The sequence below is a fragment of the Lissotriton helveticus genome, chromosome 6, assembly GCF_964261635.1.
Source record: "Lissotriton helveticus chromosome 6, aLisHel1.1, whole genome shotgun sequence".
NCBI classification, from domain to species: Eukaryota; Metazoa; Chordata; class Amphibia; order Caudata; family Salamandridae; genus Lissotriton; species Lissotriton helveticus.
Genome location: NC_136067.1, coordinates 1,032,893,615 through 1,032,919,279, shown reverse-complemented (window position 1 = coordinate 1,032,919,279; position 25,665 = coordinate 1,032,893,615). Strand labels below are relative to the sequence as shown.

The 25,665-nt window shown below is 47.6% G+C and overlaps 1 protein-coding gene across 1 annotated transcript; it reads left to right on the top strand.

Moving 5' to 3' along the window:
• The first annotated feature begins 23,551 nt into the window (after positions 1 to 23,551).
• LOC144761634 (uncharacterized) lies at positions 23,552 to 25,162 on the top strand. The gene is made up of 2 exons (XM_078646928.1): positions 23,552 to 23,858; positions 24,134 to 25,162. Exons 1-2 carry the CDS (start codon positions 23,702 to 23,704, stop codon positions 25,117 to 25,119), a joined length of 1,143 nt encoding a protein of 380 aa, XP_078503054.1. The 5' UTR covers positions 23,552 to 23,701; the 3' UTR covers positions 25,120 to 25,162.
• Positions 25,163 to 25,665: the final 503 nt, after the last annotated feature.

The window sequence follows — 25,665 nt, the reverse complement described above, 5'->3', positions numbered from 1 at the left end:
AATGTGCCAGCCAGTCATCAGTGAACCACCTGCTATCCCAGAAAACCCCAAAGCCTGCTGCCCCAGCCGAATCAGAGTAAATTTGCACTTAACAAACCATCCTTTCTTTCTCAAAATCCAGAGACACACCATTGAAATCAGTCAAGAAAGTCAGCCATGTCCTCAAATCCGCCCGGACCCCCATGGAAATCCAAACCCTGAGGTGTGATAAGACTGCACCCGACATGACCATGCCGAGCCATCTGCAGAACGTTCGTCCAGCCCTCACCACAGTGCATGCGAAGTTCAGGAATCCCAAAAGTTGTTGCACAGCCACCAACACAATCCTTTTCTCCCCAATAGCCCACAAAAGGCACACCTGTATTTCTGCCACCTACGCGTCAGGGAGTCGAGCTATTCATTGAATGGAGTCCAGTTCAATTCCCAGGAATGTCAGCCTACAGCTGGGCCCAGCCGTTTTCTCAGGCACTAAGGGGACTCCGAACTGCTGTGACATCTCCTGAAATTGCGACCAGGCCCTGTCAAAATTCCCTGAATGCACCTTTCCCAGAAAGAGAAAGTCATCCAGGTAGTGAGAAACTTCCCGATGCCCGCTGATCTGCGTAAAGGCCCACTGCAAGAATGTGCTGAACATCTCGAACAGCGCGCAGGAAATCGCACACCCCATGGACAGTACCTTGTCCACGGAGATGGCCCCTGCGAATTGCATACCCAGTAGAGAGAAATCTGCAGGCTGTATAGGCAACAGGCTGAAGGCAAATTTCACATCACACTTCGCCATTTCCGCCCCCGGCCCACACACCCTTACTAGGCGGAAGGCATCATTCACCGAGGCATAGAGCACCCTCGAGTCTCCTTCAATGATGAAATCATTCACAGACTGCCCTTCCGGCCACGACAGGTGATGTATCATATGAAACTCACCCTGCTCCTTCTTAGGCACCGCTCCCATTGGGGAGATGATCAAGTCGTCAACCGGCCAGTTGACAAACAGGCCCGCTATCCTGCCTTCGTTCACCTCTTTCTGCAGTGTGGCTGCCACCACCCCCGGCAATTCCTTGGCTGATTTCAAACTGTTCTCCCATCTCCTTACCCTATGTCCCTGATAGCCCACCCGAAAGCCCTCCGTGAAACCCCACTAAATCTTCAAAGCTGCTTCCCTGTCTGTGTAACACGAGAGCCACGGGGCCATCGCCTCAACTTTAACTAGCATAAATAAGAAACGCCGATGTCCAGTTTTCCATTTTCACCGGAACCCTGGGTCGTCTCGTTAGCTCCCATTCTTCTTCCTTAGAGCCCTCCTTCACTTGTACTTCCCTGTGCAATACTTTAAACACGTCCATATATTTGTGTTTCCAAATTCAGTTCCTAGACTTTTCTGACAAATGTGACCCCAGTGGTATAGCCAACCCCATGTACGGCAGTTTTTTATGGTGTTTGTCCTCGCCCTTCTCTCCTTTGTCCTCCTTCCCCTCTGTCTTGTCAGTCTGAACTACAGCCGTTGACATCGTCTTGCCCGCGCCTTCCGTTTTGTCACCCTCACTTGATTTGCCCTGCGGTTGCACCACACCATCCCTCACAGACCCATCACCCACAACCACCGACCGGCAGGCTTTCTTCCTCCCCCGTTTTGATCCGCCATCCCAAGCTTCCCACCATGCCCCCTCACTGGTCAAGGCTGTCTACGCCTCTCCCGACTGTCCTTTGGTGCTGCTGGCTTTGTGGTATCAGCTTTCGGCTTGCCCTTCGTTGGCTTTGGTCCCAGCAAAACACCAACTCCACTGTTGCTCTTCACCCCCCTGTTCTGTCATTGTCATCTCTCACCTCCACTTCTTCTAGCTCCTCACTCTCCATGTCATAATCCAACTCCACTTCAGGCTCCACCTCAACCGGCGTCCACAACACCTCTCTCACTGCTTCTTCACACCCATACTCGTCTTTTTGCTCAACCCACTCCCACTCGCCACACACGCTGCAGTTGCCTGCTCCCGTGCCAGAGGGAAGGCTGCCGCAGACCCCCCTGCTGCTTCAAGCCGATGTCCTGAGGCTGTCTTGCACCCCGCCGTGCCACCCATCACTCTGCCGACCTCTGCCGGCTTGGATCCCCCTGCCCCCAGGTTGCTCCAACCTGAGCGGGCCCCAGCACCATCGGGCCTCAAAGCCGTCCTGGCTGTCCCTGTCTTTGGCACCTCCCTGTTACCTACCCACTCCCACCTACCCCTAGCCTCCCTGTCCTCTCCTCTTGCTCTGTCCACATTTCCTCCTCCGAGGTAGGTGTGGGGGACCCCACTGCCTCCTCGTCCCAGACCACCCCACCCCTGGCAGCATTCAACTCTGCCCAGCGCGCCTCTGTCTCCTGCACAAGGAGGTGTTGTTCACTGATCTTGTCTGCAGAAGGCATAGCCTTCCACCGGAGGAGGAGGGGGGCAATACCCCCATGTCCCCACACCCTGCATCTGCACCCAGGGGCACACCCGACTGAAATGTCAGGCAGGCCCCCACTCCCAACCTTATCAACCACCCTGGCTACCTCCACAGCACCCCCCATGCACAGGGGTGCTTGCACGTGACTCCCTTGGGAGTTCAATAGGAGCTTCCTCCCATTGCTCCTCCTCATCATCCAACTCAATGGTGCCCATTCCCCTAGCAGTCACCTTCAAATCACCCCTTGGGCCCACCCCCCTCCCCTTCTCCACCTGCCTTCTGTAAACAGGGCCTCCAGATCAGGCTGCAGCCCAGCTCCCTCCACCCTTCCCATCCCAACATGACTGGGCCTGCCACTCGGCCCCAGCGGTTCACCCGGTGACGCCGCCACCCTCGCGGGCCCTCCCACCTCCGCCTCGCTGACATCCAGACGCGGAGGCAGGCTCTTACACCGGCCTCTGCATGCCGATTCTTTCTTTACCACACCCCTCCCCATCCCAGGTGCACTTCTACCGGGCGGTGGTGGCCCTTCCATGCAAGCCACCACCGCCGCCTCTACGTCCTGTCTTCCTTCTACCCCTTTACCCTACCCTCTTACCCTTCCTGCTCCATTCAACTTGTCCCCTATGTTCTTTAAATGCTTTTCTTGATACTTATGTAACTTTTAACCAATGTAATTTGCAACATTATTGTCCCTCATGTAAAGCGCTCTGATTCCATCGGGTCTATCCAGCGCTATATAATAACTCATTATTTAAATTTGTTCCCATTTAGTACTCTTTCTCCCTTTGTCTACCTCCCTAGCTCCTATCCACTCTCCCCTTAATCTCTTATCTTGCCTGTTAGTCTGCCTAGCCCCCTGTCCTCTGTGCCCTTTGACTAAGCACTCCTTCTCCCCTTGTTGGGGAAAGATCCAATATTTATAATCTGGAGTCTCAGCGTACCCACTGAGAGAGTCCACTGCGCCAAGGGAGCCACTCACAGCTGAGGTATAGTATGGCACAAAAAACAAAAGGGGGAAGCGTAGAGGTTGAGATAGAATCACCCTCCTGGACAGTTCATATAAACATAGAGATTCTATCAATGTGTAGTGGTGCAAATTATTTTTTAGAGAATTTTTGATTATAGTGAAATGAGGGCTCCCCCTTAACGATGGAAAGATGGGAGCACGTGTGCTTGTTTAAAATACCCCTCACACACTAAAAAAATCCGTTAGTGTCATGCTTCATCATAGGGGTCTTCCCGTCCCTATAACGGGGCGGGGCGTGCTACGACCAGACGGACTACGCGGGAGCACTTTCAATGTGACAGAGCTATGTGTAGGTGCAGGGGTGATCAGTGAAGTGTAGGGATCTAGCTAGTGAATGCAAAAAAATACAAAAATTAAAAATTCCCTGGCTAGTAGAACAAATGTATTTTATTGGTTTCTCTGGCTGGGAATGTTAAAAAGGGGATGTAGGTAGAGCAATTACTGACTACCAAGTCGACATGTTTCATAGGCAGTCCCCTCCTGCCTACTCATCAGGACCATGTAGAGATCCCTACTATGAATAGCTCAGTTATATAAAAGTAAGCCTAATGTCCTACAAATAAGCCAGCAAAAATAGGCTGGATATTTGTGCTTCGGGGCATGAGCTGGCCCAGGTGAAGCAAAGCACCAAAAATCAGTGCCAAACAAGTGACCAGTGGTCCCTGTAAAAGAAGAGAAGGAAAAAGCACAAACATATTCATGTATTCACGTTTGATCGTGGATTATACATCATTAATTCCAGCTTGCATACTCAACATCAGCTAATCTGATAAAATATCGTTACGCAAAGTGCCATTTCTGTCGCCACATATTTTAGTGTATTAATCAGTATGCACCTCGTATTATTAGACACTATGTCCAACATTTCATCCAAACCCATCCGACTGGACATGGTTCCTTATCCACTCATCACCCATACATTAGTGGCTCAGCACACTCACTCATCCAATCACACAGGTATCAAAAAGGACCTATATATTATATTTATCAAGATTGTTGTTTACAGAAGTAGTACCAATGATGGTGATGATTAGTACATTCGTTATATACATACTTTTCCGTAATTTCTTAGTGCCCCATGAGCTGGCAGGCGGAGGAGGATTGGCTCGGTCTACTGGAAAAATAAATAAATGTTGCCGCCCCCGCAGTTAGATGTGGTTCGATCGTTTTCTTACAACAAAATGTGGCCCTGTGACCCATTTATTAGAGACTCGGGGTCCGAGTCTATTACTCACGTTACCGGCTCAGCAATTCGCCTGTCATTCCTACCGTGCAGCTCCGAGGTTGTGTGATCACTCGTCTGCCGGGTAGATATAGTCTATCTATCCCTTTCAGTTTACTCATTGCTTAGCGGGAAACGCCCTGGAGAAAGACTAGAGCGCGCAGTACCTAAGATGGCCGCCGTTATTCGGCACAGTGTGAGGACTGTAAGCGGTAGTCTTTTTTCGCTTTTCATTGCTGAGAGAGCACGTGGAGTCTCGAGGCTCGGGAGATTGGTGCAGAATGTGATGTGGTTCTGCCTATTTTAAAATAAATGTTCCCTGGTTGTGCTCGAGGGGCAAAATTTATTGCAGTGGTATTTTTTTAAAACGAATTGTAGTTAGAAAAACGAGGGCAAAGGTGCAAAGTATGGAAAAGGTCTCACCATCAAAAATAAATGTTTATAATTATATATAGAGACAACGCAGTGCTGTTGTTGTAAGGAGAGTCCATGGGTCAGTCCCGCCAGGCACTAGTGGGTTACCTCAGCCAGGAATAGTTGCGCATCATTCCCTCAGGGTTAGTACAGCCCGGGGGTTGCCAGAACACGCCCTGCAGACTAAACTGAAAATGGATACTTTCAATGTATATTGATTATATGAGGAAGGCATCCAGAGAGTGGGGGATCACAGCTGTCCCCACGGTATGTCATCGTTCAGTCCCCTTTTATGTGATTGGATGCGGAACACCCATCTCTGTTCTTTTTCTAAGAGGAACCTCTCGTTAGTCACTTGCTCTATCACAGTCCAAGATATGTCTTCAGGTTTGTGGTTCATTTCCAGGAAGTGATTCGTCAGTTTTGTGCTGTTTTTTTCTGCATTTTATAGTACTTTTGTGCTCACCTATTCGGATCTTCACTTCCCAATCCTCCACTATTCAGGATCTTCCAGTTTCTGTTGATAATCTTGGTCACTTGGTTGGAACAGGTGTTGTAGGTGGAAAAGCTGGAGGCCCGATTGTACCCAGATAAAATCATCGACCAAGCATACAAACGGGCGAAAAACAATTGCCGAGAGAGTCTTCTGGAAGACAGAATACCTAAAGATGAGGACAAGAGACCCATCTGTGTAACCACCTACAACACCTGTTCCAACCAAGTGACCAAGATTATCAACAGAAACTGGAAGATCCTGAATAGTGGAGGATTGCAAATACCAAAACCGATGTTCTCCCACAAAAAAGCACAGAGTATAAGGGATGTCTTGGTCCACACTAGACCCAAAACAAATAGCAACACCGTACTAAATAACCCAAACTTTGTACATGGTCACCATCCTTGTGGAAACTGCAAAGTGTGTTGTCTCACGAGGAAAAGCAACAACATAACTTTTGGTGACGGGACAACTTGGGAGCAAAGAGGCTTCAGCAACTGCAATAGTACCAATGTGGTTTACTTAATCACATGCCCCTGCAATTTGGAGTATGTAGGCATGACAAGTAGGGCAGTGAAGATCCGAATAGGTGAGCACAAAAGTACTATAAAATGCAGAAAAACCAGCACAAAACTGACGAATCACTTCCTGGAAATGAACCACAAACCTGAAGACATATCTTGGACTGTGATAGAGCAAGTGACTAACGAGAGGTTCCTCTTAGAAAAAGAACAGAGATGGGTGTTCCGCATCCAATCACATAAAAGGGGACTGAACGATGACATACCGTGGGGACAGCTGTGATCCCCCACTCTCTGGATGCCTTCCTCATATAATCAATATACATTGAAAGTATCCATTTTCAGTTTAGTCTGCAGGGCATGTTCTGGCAACCCCCGGGCTGTACTAACCCTGAGGGAATGATGCGCAACTATTCCTGGCTGAGGTAACCCACTAGTGCCTGGCGGGACTGACCCATGGACTCTCCTTACAACAACAGCACTGCGTTGTCTCTATATATAATTATAAACATTTATTTTTGATGGTGAGACCTTTTCCATACTTTGCACCTTTGCCCTCATTTTTCTAACTACCATTCGTTTTCAAAAAATACCACTGCAATAAATGTTGCCCCTCGAGCACAACCAGGGAACATTTATTTTAAAATAGGCAGAACCACATCACATTCTGCACCAATCTCCCGAGCCTCGAGACTCCACGTGCTCTCTCAGCAATGAAAAGCGAAAAAAGACTACCGCTTACAGTCCTCACACTGTGCCGAATAACGGCAGCCATCTTAGGTACTGCGCGCTCTAGTCTTTCTCCAGGGCGTTTCCCGCTAAGCAATGAGTAAACTGAAAGGGATAGATAGACTATATCTACCCGGCAGACGAGGGATCACACAACCTCGGAGCTGCACGGTAGGAATGACAGGCGAATTGCTGAGCCGGTAACGTGAGTAATAGACTCGGACCCCGAGTCTCTAATAAATGGGTCACAGGGCCACATTTTGTTGTAAGAAAACGATCGAACCACATCTAACTGCGGGGGCGGCAACATTTATTTATTTTTCCAGTAGACCGAGCCAATCCTCCTCCGCCTGCCAGCTCATGGGGCACTAAGAAATTACGGAAAAGTATGTATATAACGAATGTACTAATCATCACCACCATTGGTACTACTTCTGTAAACAACAATCTTGATAAATATAATATATAGGTCCTTTTTGATACCTGTGTGATTGGATGAGTGAGTGTGCTGAGCCACTAATGTATGGGTGATGAGTGGATAAGGAACCATGTCCAGTGGGATGGGTTTGGATGAAATGTTGGACATAGTGTCTAATAATACGAGGTGCATACTGATTAATACACTAAAATATGTGGCGACAGAAATGGCACTTTGCGTAACGATATTTTATCAGATTAGCTGATGTTGAGTACGCGAGCTGGAATTAATGATGTATAATCCACGATCAAACGTGAATACATGAATATGTTTGTGCTTTTTCCTTCTCTTCTTTTACAGGGACCACTGGTCACTTGTTTGGCACTGATTTTTGGTGCTTTGCTTCACCTGGGCCAGCTCATGCCCCGAAGCACAAATATCCAGCCTATTTTTGCTGGCTTATTTGTAGGACATTAGGCTTACTTTTATATAACTGAGCTATTCATAGTAGGGATCTCTACATGGTCCTGATGAGTAGGCAGGAGGGGACTGCCTATGAAACATGTCGACTTGGTAGTCAGTAATTGCTCTACCTACATCCCCTTTTTAACATTCCCAGCCAGAGAAACCAATAAAATACATTTGTTCTACTAGCCAGGGAATTTTTAATTTTTGTATTTTTTTGCATTCACTAGCTAGATCCCTACACTTCACTGATCACCCCTGCACCTACACATAGCTCTGTCACATTGAAAGTGCTCCCGCGTAGTCCGTCTGGTCGTAGCACGCCCCGCCCCGTTATAGGGACGGGAAGACCCCGATGATGAAGCATGACACTAACGGATTTTTTTAGTGTGTGAGGGGTATTTTAAACAAGCACACGTGCTCCCATCTTTCCATCGTTAAGGGGGAGCCCTCATTTCACTATAATCAAAAATTCTCTAAAAAATAATTTGCACCACTACACATTGATAGAATATGTATAGTATGGCACCCCTTGCCAAAGCACTCCCTCTCCCCTTTTTGGGGAAGGATCCAGTATGTAGGCCTTGGAGTCTCAGAGACCCCTCTGAGAGAGTCCACTGCGTAAAGGGAGCCTCCCGCAACAGAGATAGGGAAGCGATACCACTTTCCCTGGGATCACAGCTTACTGGACTTTGGACGTTGCTTTTACTCGTCTACCGGTTTGTGTCCCTGTCGCCCTTACCCTCCTCTTTCCATGCGATGTCCTTCACCCTACCCTCCTCTTTCCCGCCTTCATTACCTGTCTACTTCCCCAGCTTCTTCCCCCTCCCCTGAATCTTTCCCCTTGCTTGCTTTTCCCTTTTCTAATTTGTGCTTATTGTTTATCTTGACCTTACAAGTACCTATGTTGCCATGCTCTAATAACTGTGTAACCTTTGTATCGATGTAACCTGTAACTATGATCTAATGCTCATGTAAAGCGCTCTGATACCTCCGGGTCTAGTCAGCGCTATATAAAACCTTTAAATACATTTTTTTTTATTTAAAATTAAAAAACACCAGCAGAGACCTCGTGCGGGGCCCGAGGCAGCCCCACTCACGCCTCTTCAAGAACGCCAGGCCAGAGGAGAGCCTCATGGACGGCACGGCCCAGTACCCTCAGGGCATCCCTCACCTGCTGTGCAGACACGCCTGCCATCGCGCTCCGCACGCTCTCCACCGCCAAACACTACCGACCAGTGGGTCCGCCGCAACCGTCACCCGCCTGCATTCTTATACCCACCCCCAAAACCCCACCCCCTGAACCCAGCCTGGCCTTCCAGCAAGAAGGATCCCGGGGAAAGACTAGTCTGCAACTCTGCTTCCCCCGGGGCCCACCATTCTGGAGGGAAATGGATGTTACCTGGAATTATTGTGTTTATTCATTTTTCCTCAAATTAAAACCAAAAGTCAGAAATATTGCACTGTCTTGATTGAGATCATAGACCTATTTCATGATTGTTAATGAAATAAGGGAATTTTATGTAAATAGTTCAATGTAGAGTAAACTCACCAAAGTCTTCCCAATGTTGAGGCAAACATATTGCCAGGTAAATTCTGTCTTGTCATCATGTATTCACAAGCCTTATTGCAACCCTGTATTGCCATTAGAAATTCTGCTTCATTTCACAGGCCAATGGAATCATGTTATTCAGCTCAGGTTAAAATCTGGCAATAGGCCTGTTTTCCATTAAAGTCATAATCCATTTGTGCATTTAGGTGTACAAAAGAAGAATGATTTGGGATAATTAACACTTCAAAGGGAAAGGATGTTGGGGTCCAAGGAAGATATCATAATTAGTTTCATAGTTTCATTAGTGTCTGTTGAAAACAACCATTATTTGCATGATTTTTCTCAGATTTCTGACTTCTTTTTCTGAACCCATTTCTACTATTCATAGGACTGTGCACACTTTTCCCTTGCTAACCAGTGGTTAACTGTGAGTGATCTCTTATCTTAATAGGTTGAAATTGGTACCACTCGTATCCAAGGCTGATAAAATAAATTCTACTAGTGGACTACAGCACTCATTGTGCCACCCACTAAAGAAGCATTGTAAGACATGTTTCCAGGCCTTCCACTGCAGCCTTATACTGCCATTTCAACTTGGCAGGTCTAAACTAGTCCTGGGTGGTAAATTCTGTTCCACTTGCAGAATTTGCGGAATCTGGGTAATTTCGCGTTCTGCGGAGAACGCAGAATTGCCAAGAATTCCACGATCCATGACTTTGTGGAATTTTTTGCTTGTTCGCTCTTACAAAATGCGTGTTTGTTAGATATTTCCCCCGAGCACGCAAACAGCGTTCGCGAACATGAAAAAAGAATCGCGAACGGGCGGAGCAAGCAATTCTGCGTGTTTGCAGAACTCTGCGTGCCCGTGGAGAGTTTTTACCGTTTCGCAGAGCATTGCGTAGGGCAACTACGCAAATTCTGCCCACCTCTAGCCTAAACCTTCTTTTTTAACACTTACAATTCACCATTAAGGAAAGCTCTAAATTCTCACATTGTACGGTAAGTTGCATTTAACAAATTGCACATATATACTTAATGTTTTACATGTCATGGCAGTGAAAAACCTCCAAAGTTGTTTTTCAGTGTGGCAAGGCTGGCTCTCCCATAGGAAAAAACTGGGTTATAGTATAACAACCTCTGGTGCCTAATTTAAGTTTGGGAACAGGTAGAAAAATAATTTAAGGACTCATTTTAATAGTAATATAAAACCAAACTTATTGGTCAAATCAAATTTTATATTGCTATTTAGAGGATTGACAATTTAAAAAAGTTGACACTTTTCTGCCTGAAACCAAAAAGATTTACTGCCAGTGCCAATCTGCCAACTGACCCCTGCTGGACCCCAGTGGTGAGATGTGTATTGCTCCCAGTCAGCTCTGAGAATGGATAGGGGTACTCCTCCCTTGACAGGATGGCCTGGGGCTGTGTTCAGCCCTTCTAGAGCTTTAAAGGATGCCTATCTTGTCACTGGAAGATAAAACTCACACATAGGCAGACATATTACTTACAGAAAAGTTCCAAAGTTCAAATGTAGAGGGCTGCTTTAGGACTGACGTTGATTAGCATACAGTCATCCTAAGCACAGATTTCACACTTTGCCCACTCAGAGCATTACTGTGGTTGTTGATGATCACACCAGGACCATGCTCTTCAGCAGCCTGTCATTATTGAGCCACACTTCGGATCCAGCTACCCTCCGGACGACTCATCGATGGCCACTTTTCTCCATAAACGTTTCTAAGTAGGAAGGTTTGTAAGTAAGAAGTGGTTGACAATTGTTAATTTTTTTTAGAAAGAAAGGTTTATGATTTCATACCTAAAAACAAATATACATTTAATTAAAACACCATTTAAAAATATAAAATATTAAATGTAAACAACTAAAACAATATAAACTGAATCTCTCACAATATCAATACTTTTCATAAATATGAAAAATGACCACAGAATCCAACAGCGGCAGTAGTGGGGCACATGGAAAGGAAAGAACCACGCTCCCCGGACCTGACAGCGGCAGCAGTGGGGCATACGAACAGGGGAGAACCACGCTCCCCAGGAGTCACCGGGCCGAGAGCCGCCCATTCGCCACGCCCCAAGCACACCAGGGGCTCATTACCTCTCGCGTCTCCCGCGGTCGCAGACCACAGAATCCAACAGCTGCAGTAGTGGGGCACACGGACAGGGGAGAACCACGCTCCCCGGACCTGACAGAGGCAGCAGTGGGGCATACGAACAGGGGAGAACCACGCTCCCCAGGAGTCACCGGGCCGAGAGCCGCCCATTCGCCACGCCCCAAGCACACCAGGGGCTCATTACCTCTCGCGTCTCCCGCTCCGCGGGAGAAGCTCGCAGACCACAGAATCCAACAGCGGCAGTAGTGGGGCACACGGACAGGGGAGAACCACGCTCACCGGACCTGACAGCGAAAGCAGTGGGGCATACGAACAGGGGAGAAACACGCTCCCCAGGAGTCACCGGCCTGAGAGCTGCCCATCCGCCACGCCCCAAACACAGTAGCTGTACTTAATCAGTCCTCTTGTATCGTCCCGCGGAACGCGCGCGGGCGCGCGCCGGGCGAAGCCCGGGCCAAGGGCGGGCCTGTTTGAGCACGTTCGAGGCAGGGTGAGGACGGGACGGGGCCACCCTCTTTCATCTTCACCACAAAAGACGAAGCTAAGGTTGGTGTGATTTAGTTTTGATTGTTTCAGCCCCCAACCCTCGGCAGAGCTTTGTAGTGCCTGCTTTACTTCAGTGCCCTTGTTCAGAAGTATTCTGGCTCCCAAACCCGATATGGCGGGCGCAAAAGCGGGAAAAGGTAGAAAATCGATCCCTGGTGGGTCGTTTACTGGAACTCTTGACCAATTTCTCACTAGGGCATCGTCTATGCTGGCCCAACAAATAGACATTACTGAAAAAAGGCTATCTCTGGATCCCAATCTCGACAAGCGGTCTTCTCTGGGTCGGTTGGCACAGGTCCCATCACCAATTAGGCTGGCATCACCTGAAACATCTAACGGGGGGCAGTGGAGAGGGTCCTCCTCACCAGGTGCAAATAGAAATAAGGTATCCCTAGTTGGGGAGGACGCTCTATCTCCTGTGCAGGATACATCGGAGACCAGGATTGTAGCCCCGGGCCCTACCTCCAGGAACCTCCAAACTCGCTCCGCAACCAGTCAAAATAGAGGTGCAGAGGTTGCGGTAGCATCAGCCAAAAGGAAGCCGGGGGGGCGCACCCATGAACAAGAGGAAGGCAAAAATGCAAAAATGTAATGGCGGGGGAAAGGACCAATTGCCAACGGTCGCTGTGAGTCCACCAGCGGGCCAGCGACCAGATCATGCATCTAGGGCATCCTTAGACTTTAGTGATGTCTGCCACACGGACCTTGGCGAAGATTTCTGGGCCATAATGGAAAAAAGTTTTGTCAAGACTTGTGGCCCTTTGCATGATAGACTGAATGCTATTGAAAACAGACTTGCATGCTTGGAACAATTGCATTCTGTTGTCCTAGGGGAGGGGGTGGTTTCTGATTCATTAGGAGCTAAGGACATCCCAGTGAGGCCATCTGGGTTGAATAATGTGTCATGTAACCCCCCGGTATTGCCAACAGATAAGCTCATAGACCCGCTAGCCCAGAGACTCCAGGTGCGGAGCCAGGGGGGTTTAGCTGGGGAGGGCACCGTTGGCCACACAGAGAGGCATGGACCCCTTGAGCGGGCGAGGGGTGGTGGGCTCACTAATCCCCATACTAGTTCTTCCAGGAGTGCAACTCTAAATCCCCCACCCTCTATTTTAGAAACTAATTATTTGGATCTTTCTCCTGAGTCCGCCCCGTATGTGGTTGTCCTTGCTGGAGTGTCAGCCCTGGACCAAGAGAGCAGGAAGGATTATGTCATCCTTAAGAATAAATGTATGCACTGGCTCAACTATAATAGGCCTCTGCCACTGCACGTATCGAGCTAAATTCTTTTTGCACGGCGTGTAAGTTGGGTAGGGCCACGGGTGAAAAACATAGAGGGAGACTGTATAGTCATAAATTTCAGGGATAGTAGGGTGATGGACTATATCTCTAACTGGGCCCCAGGGTGTTCCGGATCACAAGTTCAATCTCTCCACCTGACTTATTTCTATCCTACGTCAAACAGGGCGAGAGGGTCACAGAATAGGGGCGACCAGGATATTCTGGACCCTAGACCACATGTTACCCGGATCCCCTGGATGATTTTTGGAATTGTAACAACGGCCCTAGGAGCAATCTGCTCACCCTCATGAATAGATTCAGTGTGTTAGAGCTGCTTGATTGACGCCCAGGCCGGCCCCCTTCGGGTGGAGTGGAGGGCCAGACTATGGCCACCTCGGAGATTGAGGATGGGCCCATAGACAGTGAGCCACCAAAGCCAGGGCAATCACTCCCTACAAACACGCCAGAGGAGGGGCCTGTTCAGGGGGACACTTTGAACATAGAGGCTTCTGAAAACAGGGTGGGGTTGGGAAAGGATTCTATTAAAATACTCCCCTGGAATGTGGCTGGAATTAAAAACAAACTGTTGTGCCCAGACTGGGGAGCTTTTGTGGAAAGTAACGATGTCTGCCTTTTCCAGGAAACTTGGGCACTGGTAGGCGAACAAAGGTGTGGGTATTCACCCTTCAGCGAACCGGCAGTTAAGAAGGGGAGGGGTAGACCTTTTGGGGACCTCAGCATTTGGGTCGGCACACACCTGGGGGCACAGGCTGTCCAGGTTCCCACTGAGTCCCGAGATGTGCAGTGTGTGTTACTTACACTCCCTGGAAACAGGCAAGCTGCGCTAATTAATATCTACTCGAGACCCACTGTAAGTGGGAAGGAATCTCCAACTATAGACCAACTTATGCAGTTCATTCCAACTCTGGACCCAGCAATAACGCTAATTGTGGGTGGTGATTTTAATTGCCAGTTCGAGCCACTCACTGATTCATCCCACGATGGCCCAGATGAAGAGGACCAGTTATGGCTCATCCCGGAACCGCAGATCCCGGTGGTGAGAACATGGACCACTTTGGTCTTACAAATTAATTATCTTACTCTTTTGACCTCTCTCAGAGCCTGAAATGGGAGGACTACCACAGATAGACCAGCCCAAATGGCATTCAATAGGGAGGGCCAAAACTCCATCTTGGATTATATCCTGGTGGAAGCAAGAACATGGGGTATGGTCTCAGACTTCAAAATCTTTCCTAGGAAAGACAGTGACCACAATTCCCTGGTCATGTATTTGAAACCTGGGAGCCTGGGCCTGTCTAACCCAGGTTCCGATCCAAATTTAATCGCTCCTCCGCTATCCTTAACTAATAACAGGCGGAGGGTTAAGTGGCCATATATATTGGGTTCTCCCAACAAACTGGCTGATGTCTATCAAAGGGCCTTGCTCCACCTTTGCGGTATGGCGGAGGTGGAGGAAATCCCAGTAGTCAGCAAGGAGCCCCTAATTATCCACCAGGGTCTCGTGCGGGACCTTGGTGATGTGTTCTACACAGAGGGGAGACCTAAGGCAAAACCAGCCACAGTCCAACCATAGTACAACGCCAACTGTAGGAAAGCTAAAAATGAACTGGTCTGTGCGGTCAGGCTCCAGGACAAAAACAAGATCAAGCTTTACCGGCGTTTGTACAAGTTGGCTACGAAGAGGGCTAGGAAGGAGTGGGAGGCGGACAATTGGGAAGATTTAAGAACTGCACTCAAGTCCAAAGACTCCAAATCCTTTTGGTCAATTGTTAGTTGTGGGAGTAAGGAAGGAAAACTGACGAATTAACCCAACATAGCTGCTTCGGCATGGGAGTCACATTTTAGGGGGTTGTACTCCCTCCCGAGCAATGATGGACCAGAGACCCCTCTCCCATGCCCCCCCCACGAGTATCGACTGGAGGGGGCCTGGGGATCACACCGGCGGAGGTTGAGTCTGCCATCTTGAACCTGTCCCCAAATAAAGCCCCTGGCTTGGGCAAGCTACCGGGTGACTTGTATCGCTCAGAGCCGAACATATGGGCCCCCTATCTCTGTGTTCTATATAATGCCATTTTAAAAGGCATGGATCCTCTGGACTCATGGTGGGGTGCCGAAATCGTCCCTATTTACAAAAAAGGTTGCCCTTTGAAACCGTCCAACTATAGGCCAATTAGCCTTATAGACGTCACCCAAAAACTGATGGGACGCATCATCCTGGGCAGAATACAGTCTTGGATGGAGGAACATGAGGTCTTGTCTACCTTCCAGGCTGGATTCATGCAGGGAACATCAACTGTGGACCAGCTATTTAGACTCCAGGTTCTATACTGGAGAACAGTGACTGTAGAGGGTGGTAGCCTCAACATGATCTTTGTAGACCTGCGCTCAGCGTTTGACCTGGTGCCCAGAGCTAAACTTTGTAAGGTGCTGCATGAGTGGGGTCTACCAGGTTACCTCTTCAATGTTCTAGTTAGGCTCCTCTCTGATAACTTCGCCCAGGTGAGGTGCGGAAGGTTGGGTGAACTGTCTCCACATTTCCCGGTCAGGCACGGGGTTCGCCAGGGCTGTGTACTGGCGCCCACCCTTTTTTGCCTGTACATTAATGGCCTGGTAGATCACCTACTTGGGATCGGAAACATAGACGCTAATTACGGGCCGGGTGCCCGCTTTGATGTTCGCGGACGACACTTTGCTGTTGTCCAAGACATCAACGGGCATCCAGCGCATCCTTGATGGCTTCGCCTGCTTTTGTGTCTTGCGGGGATTGGAGATAAACCTGGACAAAACCAAGTTTATGATCTTCAATCCCCCGAGGCAGACACACCCGAATCCGCTGTTGGGAGGAACTCCTCTAGAGAGAGTTAAAACCTTTGATTATTTGGGCATTACCCTCGGGAACCGCAGTTGGCCAAAGCTAAACTCAAACTAACAAGAGTGGTGGGGGGGATGCAGAAGCTCCATAGAGAGTCCGAGTTCAAACCGGCGGCCCCAGTTATAGAAATTTACAGTGTGCAGGCCAGAGCAGCAGCCCTTTATGGGGCCGAACTCTGGGGGCATCAAAACTCCCCCAGTTTGGCGAAGGTTGAACATACCTTTCTAAGGAACATATTGGGCCTCCCTGTGAGCATCCCACTCGTCCCACTGCGTCTGGACCTAGGGTTGCTCCCCATTCAAGAGGTTATGTCATCACGCCCTCTAACATTTTGGAAAAGACTGTGGTCTGTCGCGGAACTCGTGTCCTATAGAAATTAATTCAGGGATATATGGGATGCCTTGAGAGGCAAGAACATTTGGTGGCTGTCTCATATAAAGTACATTAGCAGTAGGATAGGCCTACCTGAGCTTTGGGAGACTCCGGATGTTGCCTGCCCGGAGATCACCAAGGCTGAGGTGATCCGCCATTATAAGAACTACAATCTAGCCACCCTTCAGGCGAGCTCTGCGGTGGGAAGACTGTGGAACTCTGGAACTCTGTGGTCAGTCTTCCCACCGCAGAGTTCCTTGAGGTCAAGGCAGAATATAAAAGGGAAGAATTCTTGTACGTGATATTCCCCGCACCAGCAAGAAAACTCTACATGCAATTTAGATTGGGCACTTTGCCTCTTAGAGTTTTCTCTAGTAAATGGGACAAAAGCAATCAGAAAGAATGCCCAGTTTGTGGACATTCTGTGGAAAATGACATACATGTCTTTTTCTTTTGCCCAGGGTATCAGGGCGCACGCAAGTACTGGCTAATCCCTATTTGTAGAAACTTGGGATTTCGCCAGTGCTCACGCGCAATGAGAGTCCTAAAATACGACACCCATCCCCCTATTGTCTTTGCTGTGTCGCGTTTCCTGAATGCAATGTGGCATCGGCGTAGGAAACTGATTACCGCCTAGCATGTATTCTTGCCACAATCAAATGTAAGTTCGATAATGAAATATAGTTTAATTTCATTTTACTATGCATTTGATTTCTTTTTTTTGCACACTCAATGTATTTTAAAAGCATTCAATATTTATTGTCTTAGTATTTGTATTGTACATATTGTTTTGCGCTTTTATGGTCCTTTGAGGCCGAAATAAAGTTACCAAACCGTTATTTTTTTTAGAAAGAAAGGTTTATGATTTCATACCTAAAAACAAATATAAATTTAATTAAAACACCATTTAAAAATATAAAATATTAAATGTAAACAACTAAAAAAATATAAACTGAATCTCTCACAATATCAATACTTTTCATTAATATGAAAAATCTGTAAAAAGCTTCAAAACAAAGAAACTAATGGTTAATTTGCTATTACATCCTGCAAAATGGAAACAGTATGAGCTGTAAATATTATAATAATAATAGTGATAATCTTTATTCAGTGGTAATCACCGCCATAAAAGACAGAAAAATAAAAAATACAATAACAAATTCATTTAAAAACAATATATCATCACCTGTACAAAATCGTGAAAGTCCCTAGATACATCAATCATGTCTCGAATTTCTTGATCTTAGTACTGCTCTTCTAAAATGTGTAACAACAAATAGCATGTGAACAATGGGCAATAGTTGCAAATACAAAAGGGTTACACCAGCATGCCTCAATTCCAGTTATTTAAAAAAAGGTTTATGATACAATCACCTATGATAGGTAAAATATTTACAAAAAAATACAAAAAGTCGAGTATCCTGTGGAGACCTATTGTCCCAGCCGGAGGGCCCTCTATTTTCTACATATAAAACAAAGCCTGCCGGGGATGCCACTAAGTCATGGAATTTGTTTAGTCTGAAAGGAAATTTTATTCCAGGCTACAGCCCGAACTGATGAACGGAATTACACCAAATTTGGCAAAAAGGTAGCGCTTGGTTCAGACAGCGACTTTTTTAAATGGTGTAAATCCATTCAGTAGTTGCTGAGAAATTAAAAAAATAAAAGTTTCGATATCTGGGGCAGCGGTGGGTTCACGCACCCTCTGGACCACGAGCTTCACTGTGATTGGTTGCCAACATTCCAAACCAGGAAGTGTTGGCAGCCATCTTGTGACTCGGTAGGACTGAGTCACAAGACAATAGTCAAAACAAGATCTAAAAAGAAGAAAAGGGGGCAGGATAGAAACACCCTTTCCCCCTCTGCCTGCTCAGGGGGTCCCACAAGGACCCCCAGGCCCCCCCACTTTTTTTTTAAAAACATCCCAATGCGTGCTGGGTGCGTGAATCTGGACATTTTTTTTTTTAAAATGAAGCAAGGGCTCCCCCACTTCATTTAAATAAGCCAAAGCGTGGGCCAGGTCTAGGGGTAATCCTATAACTATATTGCGGAGGCCTGCGGGGCCCCTGCAGCCACGGGGACTGCCACCTCCCCGGGGCTATGTAAATTTGGTGTGGGAGGGCGCACAGCCCTTCTGCAGCCCCGGGGGCCGCCAGCTTGTTTTGTAACTAGTGGGGGGCATACGAGACTCTCCTAAGCCCCGGGGACTTCCAGCCCCGGGGCTTTAATTAAATATGCAGTGTGGGGCCTTGTGGGCCCCCCGAAGCCCCGGAGGCCACCTCCTCACCGGGGCTTTAAAAATAGAGGGAGGAGGACCACGCGTCCCCCCTCCTGGAGCCCCTGATGGCCCTGGGTACTGCCACCCCCCCAGGGCCGGCTCATGCAATGTCCCGGAGTACCCACCCCCGGTACATTGCTGTTTGCTATGGCAGGGTGGGAGCATGACTCCCGTTCTGTCATAGCAAACCCTGCTTTGCTTCATTGAAGCAAGAGCAGGAAAACCTTCTCTCGTGTCAATGAAGCAAAGCCGGATTGCTTTTGGGCAAGGGGAGCTGCATGTTAGCAGCTCCCCTTGCCCAAAAGCAATGTGGTGGTTCCCACAGGAGGCAGGGAGCTGGCAGGACCATGGGGGCATTGGGGCTCCCCCCATGGTCCTCCATGAAGAGGATGGGGCCCCGGGGCCAGAAATGAACAAGGGAAGGGGGACAACGCATCGCCTCTTCCTAATGATGAATAAAAACATTCAAGAGAATTGGGCATGCCCCGGGGGATGGAGTCCTCAGGGCAAATATAAGTTAATGGAAGTGGACCGTTTTTTTTTTTTTAAGTTGCGATCCTAACGTGGCACTCGGCACAGCTCCCTAGCGTGAACGCACTGTGTGCACGGCTCTCAGCGTGACCCCCTAGTGTGAACGTGCTGGTTGCTGGCTGTGCGTCTCTCAGCGCGGCCCCCTAGTGTGAACGCGCATGTGAGCGGCTCTCAGTGCGGCACCCGAGTACTTCACAGGTCTTTAAAAGTCCATTTACCTGTAGATGAGGCTTTATTGTGTTTTCAATGCACTGTTCAGACATCTATGTTTCTGTATATGCCATATAGGTACCTCTATACCGTACTATGAACACATTACATCTAAGTTATTAACAGCAAAACATAAGTTATCATTTAATCTTTTATTTGCAGCCGTCCTCCGTTATAACCTAGTTGATGACCAGTTACTTCTATATATACTCATACATACCATTCACACATATTATACTGACCTTTAAAAAAAGGTTCTATTTCTTATGGATGGAATCAGGACCTCACGCTACCCTGAGACTTTAAAATCCGACCATTGGTGTATTCGCGGTCTGGAAAGGCACATTATTATGTATTTATTAGTCTTTGGTACATATTAGAAGGTGTTTATTTCAGTACCGCTATCTATACGTGGGTGTCACTCTGGGTATGCTAAAAACTTAGATTATTACCGTTTGAGTATGATCCCTTGCTCTTGTCTCTTCTCAGGTTCATATGGATGCCCTGTCAAGTAGATGAACAATCCTTCGGATATAGGAGTTGCACCTTTTATAAGGATGGGAACCCTGCATAAAGAAATACCAGTATTTTCTATTTAGCTAGGGGGAATATGGAGTATATATCTCCCTTAGTTGACACATTCTTCCCCCCAAAAGTTTTTTTAACATACCAACTGATTTAAGGGGTTGCCTTTTGAAGGTATGAAGAACAATTCTCTGGATACGGAAGTTCTGTGGATGAAACCCCTGTATGAGGTAATGCCAGTTGTTTTGATTTCAGAAGATTTAGAGTATATATATCTCTATGTTGAAACATTACTTCAACCTGTGTACATACCTACTGGCGTGGGGGGAAGCCTCCTCCCCATGGTGTTCTTTCTTTCATGCGTTCCCCATATACCTCTGGATAATGGTAGATGGCTTAGACGTGGATATGTCAGTTCTATGTGGAACGTAAAATGCAGATTGTTGCACTCAGTACTGACATTATTATTGAAAAGTTTACATTTTAGCACATTTGTTTCATATTGGGCATTATATATTACCCTGCATTAGCATTTCTAATTTGCTAAGTTGTCTAGATAAGTCCTTTGGAGGAGATACCCTATAGGGCTACATCCCTCTATCTTTATCTATATCGTTTAATACATAGTTATTGAGATCCATAGAAACCAATTGGTTGCCGATATACATATTTTTTCTAAATATATCGGGCTTAGAAAGAAACATCTTCGACAAACCCAACATTTTTTATTTACGGTTCACGACCTCTCTAAACTCCCACATTTCCTAATTCTATGTGGCGTGTGGACTACTATTCTACATTATCGGACATGATCGGTTCCCGGTATAAACTGGCCTGCAGTCAGACTGTATTGCGTTAAGCACTGCGCTATTACCTGATTATATAAGTTTAGCGTAGTTTGTAATGGTTCCTACTACCCCGTGGCTACCTTCGAGTTACGAGGACTGCTATTATACATTATGGGACGGGATCAGTTACCGTTGTACACTAGCGTGGAATTAAACTGCATTACATTCGACTCTGCGTTATACCCTGGTCATATTCGTTTGGCATAGTTAATAATTGTTACTCCTCCCACGAGGCTCCCTTCCAGTGCGTGATCCTCCCGCTATCAAGATAGGGTCCCTCCCGCTTACCTTTAGGTTCATTAGGTATAATCCGACCACGGGTGCGTCTGCTTGTGGTTTCTGCTTCGCTACCCGAGAGTCGTTTTACCTCTGTTTTTATACGTCTTGTATTACTGACTACTAATCTGTGTCAGCTGTGGAAACACTACTTTCCGATGCGCATGCGCAGAAGTGCCCAGGCTCTCAGGTTCCGCGGGCGCCATTATTAAATGGTGTAAATGGTCAATAGGTAGTGGGATATTTCAGAAATACGACTATTAGGCATTGGGGTCCTCTTGTCTGTTCATTGGAAAGTTAAAGGTTTTAGGGATATAATCATGAATATACTTTTTTAATTAAAAATAGCGTGTAGAACATTCTCTAAGTCACAGCGTCTTAGCGCACATATTGGGGAATATCCTCTTATCGTTTGGTGTAACGGGGAGCGATGGAAATTACCCGAAAAGGGGACTAGCCGCTATGCTCGGGAAATGTTTTTTATAAGACCCTGCTCTGGCATATACAGAATGTTTATGTCAAGAGGGCCTAATTATCTGGTTGCACAGTATCGTTTCTATTAAGAGTCTATTTTATTTCTTTTCTATTTTGTTATTGAATTTATTCTACATCTAGGCCCTTCAATGATAGAAGGGATCCTATTCGCAAGGTATCAAATACACTATGACTAATAGGTATAATGCTGGGTATCGAATGGCATGATTTGAAAGGTGTACTGTCTGGGGTACATATCAAGATAGATAACCCTATACCTTAATCATTATATTTTATCTAGATCAGGCTATCCCAATCTTCTCTGGTGTTAAGACCCTTTCTTATGGTGTCAAATTTTAAAATGTACCACTGTTCTTGTTGTTTTCGTTTTTTGGTACTGTTTCCTTGTCTCGTTTGTTCTTTAATCTTTTCAAGTACTGCCCATTTGATTTCTGATTCATTGTGTCCCTTTTCTATCCAGTGGTTGACAAGAGGGGCATTTTCTTTATTTAACCTAATGGCGGATTTATGTTCTCCTATGCGTACTCTCAGCTCTCTGCCCGTCTCTCCTAAGCGGTGATAAACTTAGATAGGATGTGTTAACAATTAATGTGTGCTTCCTTCTCTGTGGATATTTATATACATTGATGAATTATTTTTAACATTGTTTTTATTGTATTAATAAGTTGTCTCTTTTATGAGTTTCAAAATGTATTATGTAATGTATTTTGTTTTATCTGTATGTGAAAATCTCTTTTTAATAAAAAAAAGTCTGTGAACGGTATAAATTAGTTTGTGACCAGTGATTATGAATGAGGCTCAGAATATCTAGTGTGAGTGAGTGAATATCCTCTTCCTGGGATTCTCTTTGACTTTTGTCTTTAGTACCCTGTTCCCAGGAACTTGTGGGGTCATCTCTCTTTTTGTAGAGAGTTTATTGTGTTTTCACCCCTTATTAAAGCCCCGGCATTGCCACTCTGCCTATGACTGGAAGAATTAGCCCCATCTGAAATTTTTATCAGCCTCCCCTGAAATTTGGCACTAGTTGCGCCCCTGACTGGCGTATGCCGGCTCTACCCGCTCCGCTTACAGAATTCCGTAGATTCTATCCGCTGTATGTCAATGATCCAGCTGTGGGGCTGGGAATATCTTGCAGACAAGATTCTGGGCCTTTTATTACCAGTGCTCTAGGGGCCCGATGTAGGTAAAAGGGAATTTCCGAATCCAAAATACCGAGGCGGGCCGATTCGGTATTCTGAAATCGGAAAACGAGATGTAGGAAACAAACAGCGAAATAATAAGGAATCGGTCGGCATCGGTAATGTGAATCGGTACGTACCGAATCAGCACGGACCGAATCGGAAAGTACCGAATCGCCTACCACCGAATCGGAACTAGCCGAATCGGCTACCACCGAATCGGAACTAGCCGAATCGGCTACCACCGAATCGGAATTAGCCGAGTCGGAAAAATCAGAATCGGCTATTACCGAATCGGAGGTATGAAAACACACCCATGGCCAAAAAGCCCATAGGAATGCATTGAAGAAACCGATTCGGCTATCTCCGAATCAGATGATACCGATTCGGATTTTACCGAATCGGTAATATCCGATTCGGAGATAGCCGAATCGGTTAAAGCCGCTTCAGCCAATGAGGTGGCTCCCCCTCCCCCTCCCAAACAGGGAGTGGCAACCCTGGCAGGTGCAGCCAATTAAGAACTTTCTGGAGAGCCAGCCTGAGCTGAGCAGTCACAGTTAGCAGCAGTGGGAGTAGGAGGTAGTGAACTGTTCAGACCAAGATGGCAAACCAGAGTGAGAGCCAGAAGTCCAGCCAGAAGAGGAAGCCTAAGTTCAGCAGCACCGAGCTGCAGGTGTTGGTTGAGGAGGTGGTGAGGGTGCACCGGCAGCTATTCGGAAGGCTGTCCCTCAATGTGCCAGAATGCACCAAGAGGAGGCTCTGGAGCGATATCGGTCAGAAGGTCAACGCTGTGGGTGTCACCCCCAGGTCCCTGGATGAGCTGAAGAAGCGCTTCTACGACATCCGCAGCCTGACCAAACGGAAGATGGCAGAGATCCAGAAGCAGGCTGGAGTCACTGGTGGTGGCAGGAACCCGGCGCCACCCCTCACCGAGCTGGAGGAACTGGTCTCCAGCACCATTGAGAGGGAGAGCGTGACCGGAATTGGGACCCTGGACAGCTCAGCCAGAGCTACAGCTACAGGTAAGAGGCATGCGCATCAGGACACACCCTACCAGACACCTCCCCATTAGACACAATGCATAGCCAAACCCCAGCACAGTACTGCAACCAACATACAAGAGACAAGCATCATGGTACATCCAGTCAGCAGTAGGTATCAAAATATGGCAGTGCAGAATCACAAGACATGAAACAGTGGAACACATTCTACGGAGATGCTAGGACATGTGGAATGCTTTAATTGTACTGACTGTAATACATCGGTACTCTATTTACAAATGCTTCTTTGTACCTAGGGGCACCATCAGGCGGACAAACACTGCCAAAGGAGGCAGCAGCACCATCTACCACTGCACTCGCAGGGCCGAGCACGAGTCAGGCTGCCGAGGAGGAGGAGGAAAACACCATAGGCCTGGATATTGAGGGAGACCTGGAAATTGACTTTGATGCACTTCACTCCCCACAAATGCAAAGCACACCCTCCTTGCAATTCTCCCCAGAGAACTCCCCGACAAGGGAGCTCTTTCCACCTACACCAGCTCCTGCCACTGTGGCTCCAGTACACCCTGTCCTGGGAGCAGGGGCTCAGGCCCCGGCCAGCACCACACCCCCACCAGTGGCACCCCAGCCCACGCAGCAGGCGGGCAGCAGCAGTACCCGGCGCCGTGCCATTCCCACCACTGCAGACCCAGCACGGGAGGCCAGTGTGTTCCGGGGCCTCGAAGGCAATATGGTGAAGATCCAAAGGCAGCAGGCGAAATCCATCATGGCATGCCAACGCCAGCTCCTGCAGCACAACCTGCAGATGGGGGAAATGGTGAAAGGATTTCAGGCCTTTGTGGCTTCCAACAAGGAGGCAGTAGCAGGTTTAGGCAGGCTAACCACTGCCATCACACAGTTATGTGGCAGAATGGAGGAGCAAGAGGTGGTGCGCAGGCGGGATGCCCGGGTGCAGAACCGCTCCTTGAGCCGCCTTGCTGCAGCAACGGCACAACTCTGTCAGCGTGGTGCCAACATGGAGTCTAGTCTCGCTCAAAATACCGCAGAGTTGACAAGGGGAATGGCCCGCATCACGACAGCAATGGAGGCCTTGATCATCTCTAACACTGCCGCAAATCCTGCCCTGGACCTGGGGGATGCTGGGGACAGCAGCAGCCGCAGCAGCCCGGCCAGCGCTGCGTCAGAGCCACGCAGGAGCACCAGGCGCTCCGCAGATGCCGCTGGTCATTCTGAAGGGGGTGAGGGACACCACAGTGGGGCTGCAAAGCGCTCAAAGAAATAGCCTAGCAAGGGCGGGTGAGGCAACCTGGACCCTAGACTTTTGTTTTCATTGACATTACACCTTTGTTTTGTTGCACATCAGTGCAGTAACTGTGTAGCAACAGTATTAAAAATTGCTTATTCAACACAACCATTCACCTGTCTGTGCATTTTTACTCACTCAGAAATAGTTTGCTGTTATCTCCTCACGTCTATGTCTCCCATCACTTGGCGTACACACCCCAGCTGGCTGTGTTAGTGGCACAGCTTCGTCGTCATCATGGTCCTCGTAGTCACTCAACTCCACCTCAGTGCCCTTCTTCACCGCAAGGTTGTGTAACATTGCACAGACAGCTATGATTTTGCAACAGGTGATGGGGGTGTACTGCCTTGCACCTCCACTCTTGTGCAGGCATCTAAACCTGCTTTTCCAGATGCCGAATGTCCTTTCCACAACATTCCTGGTGCTTTTGTGGGCACGGTTATACCTCCTTTGGCTGGGTGTAGAGGGGTTGAGGTAGGGGGTGAGAATGAATGAACGGAGGGCATATGCACTGTCGCCTAGAAG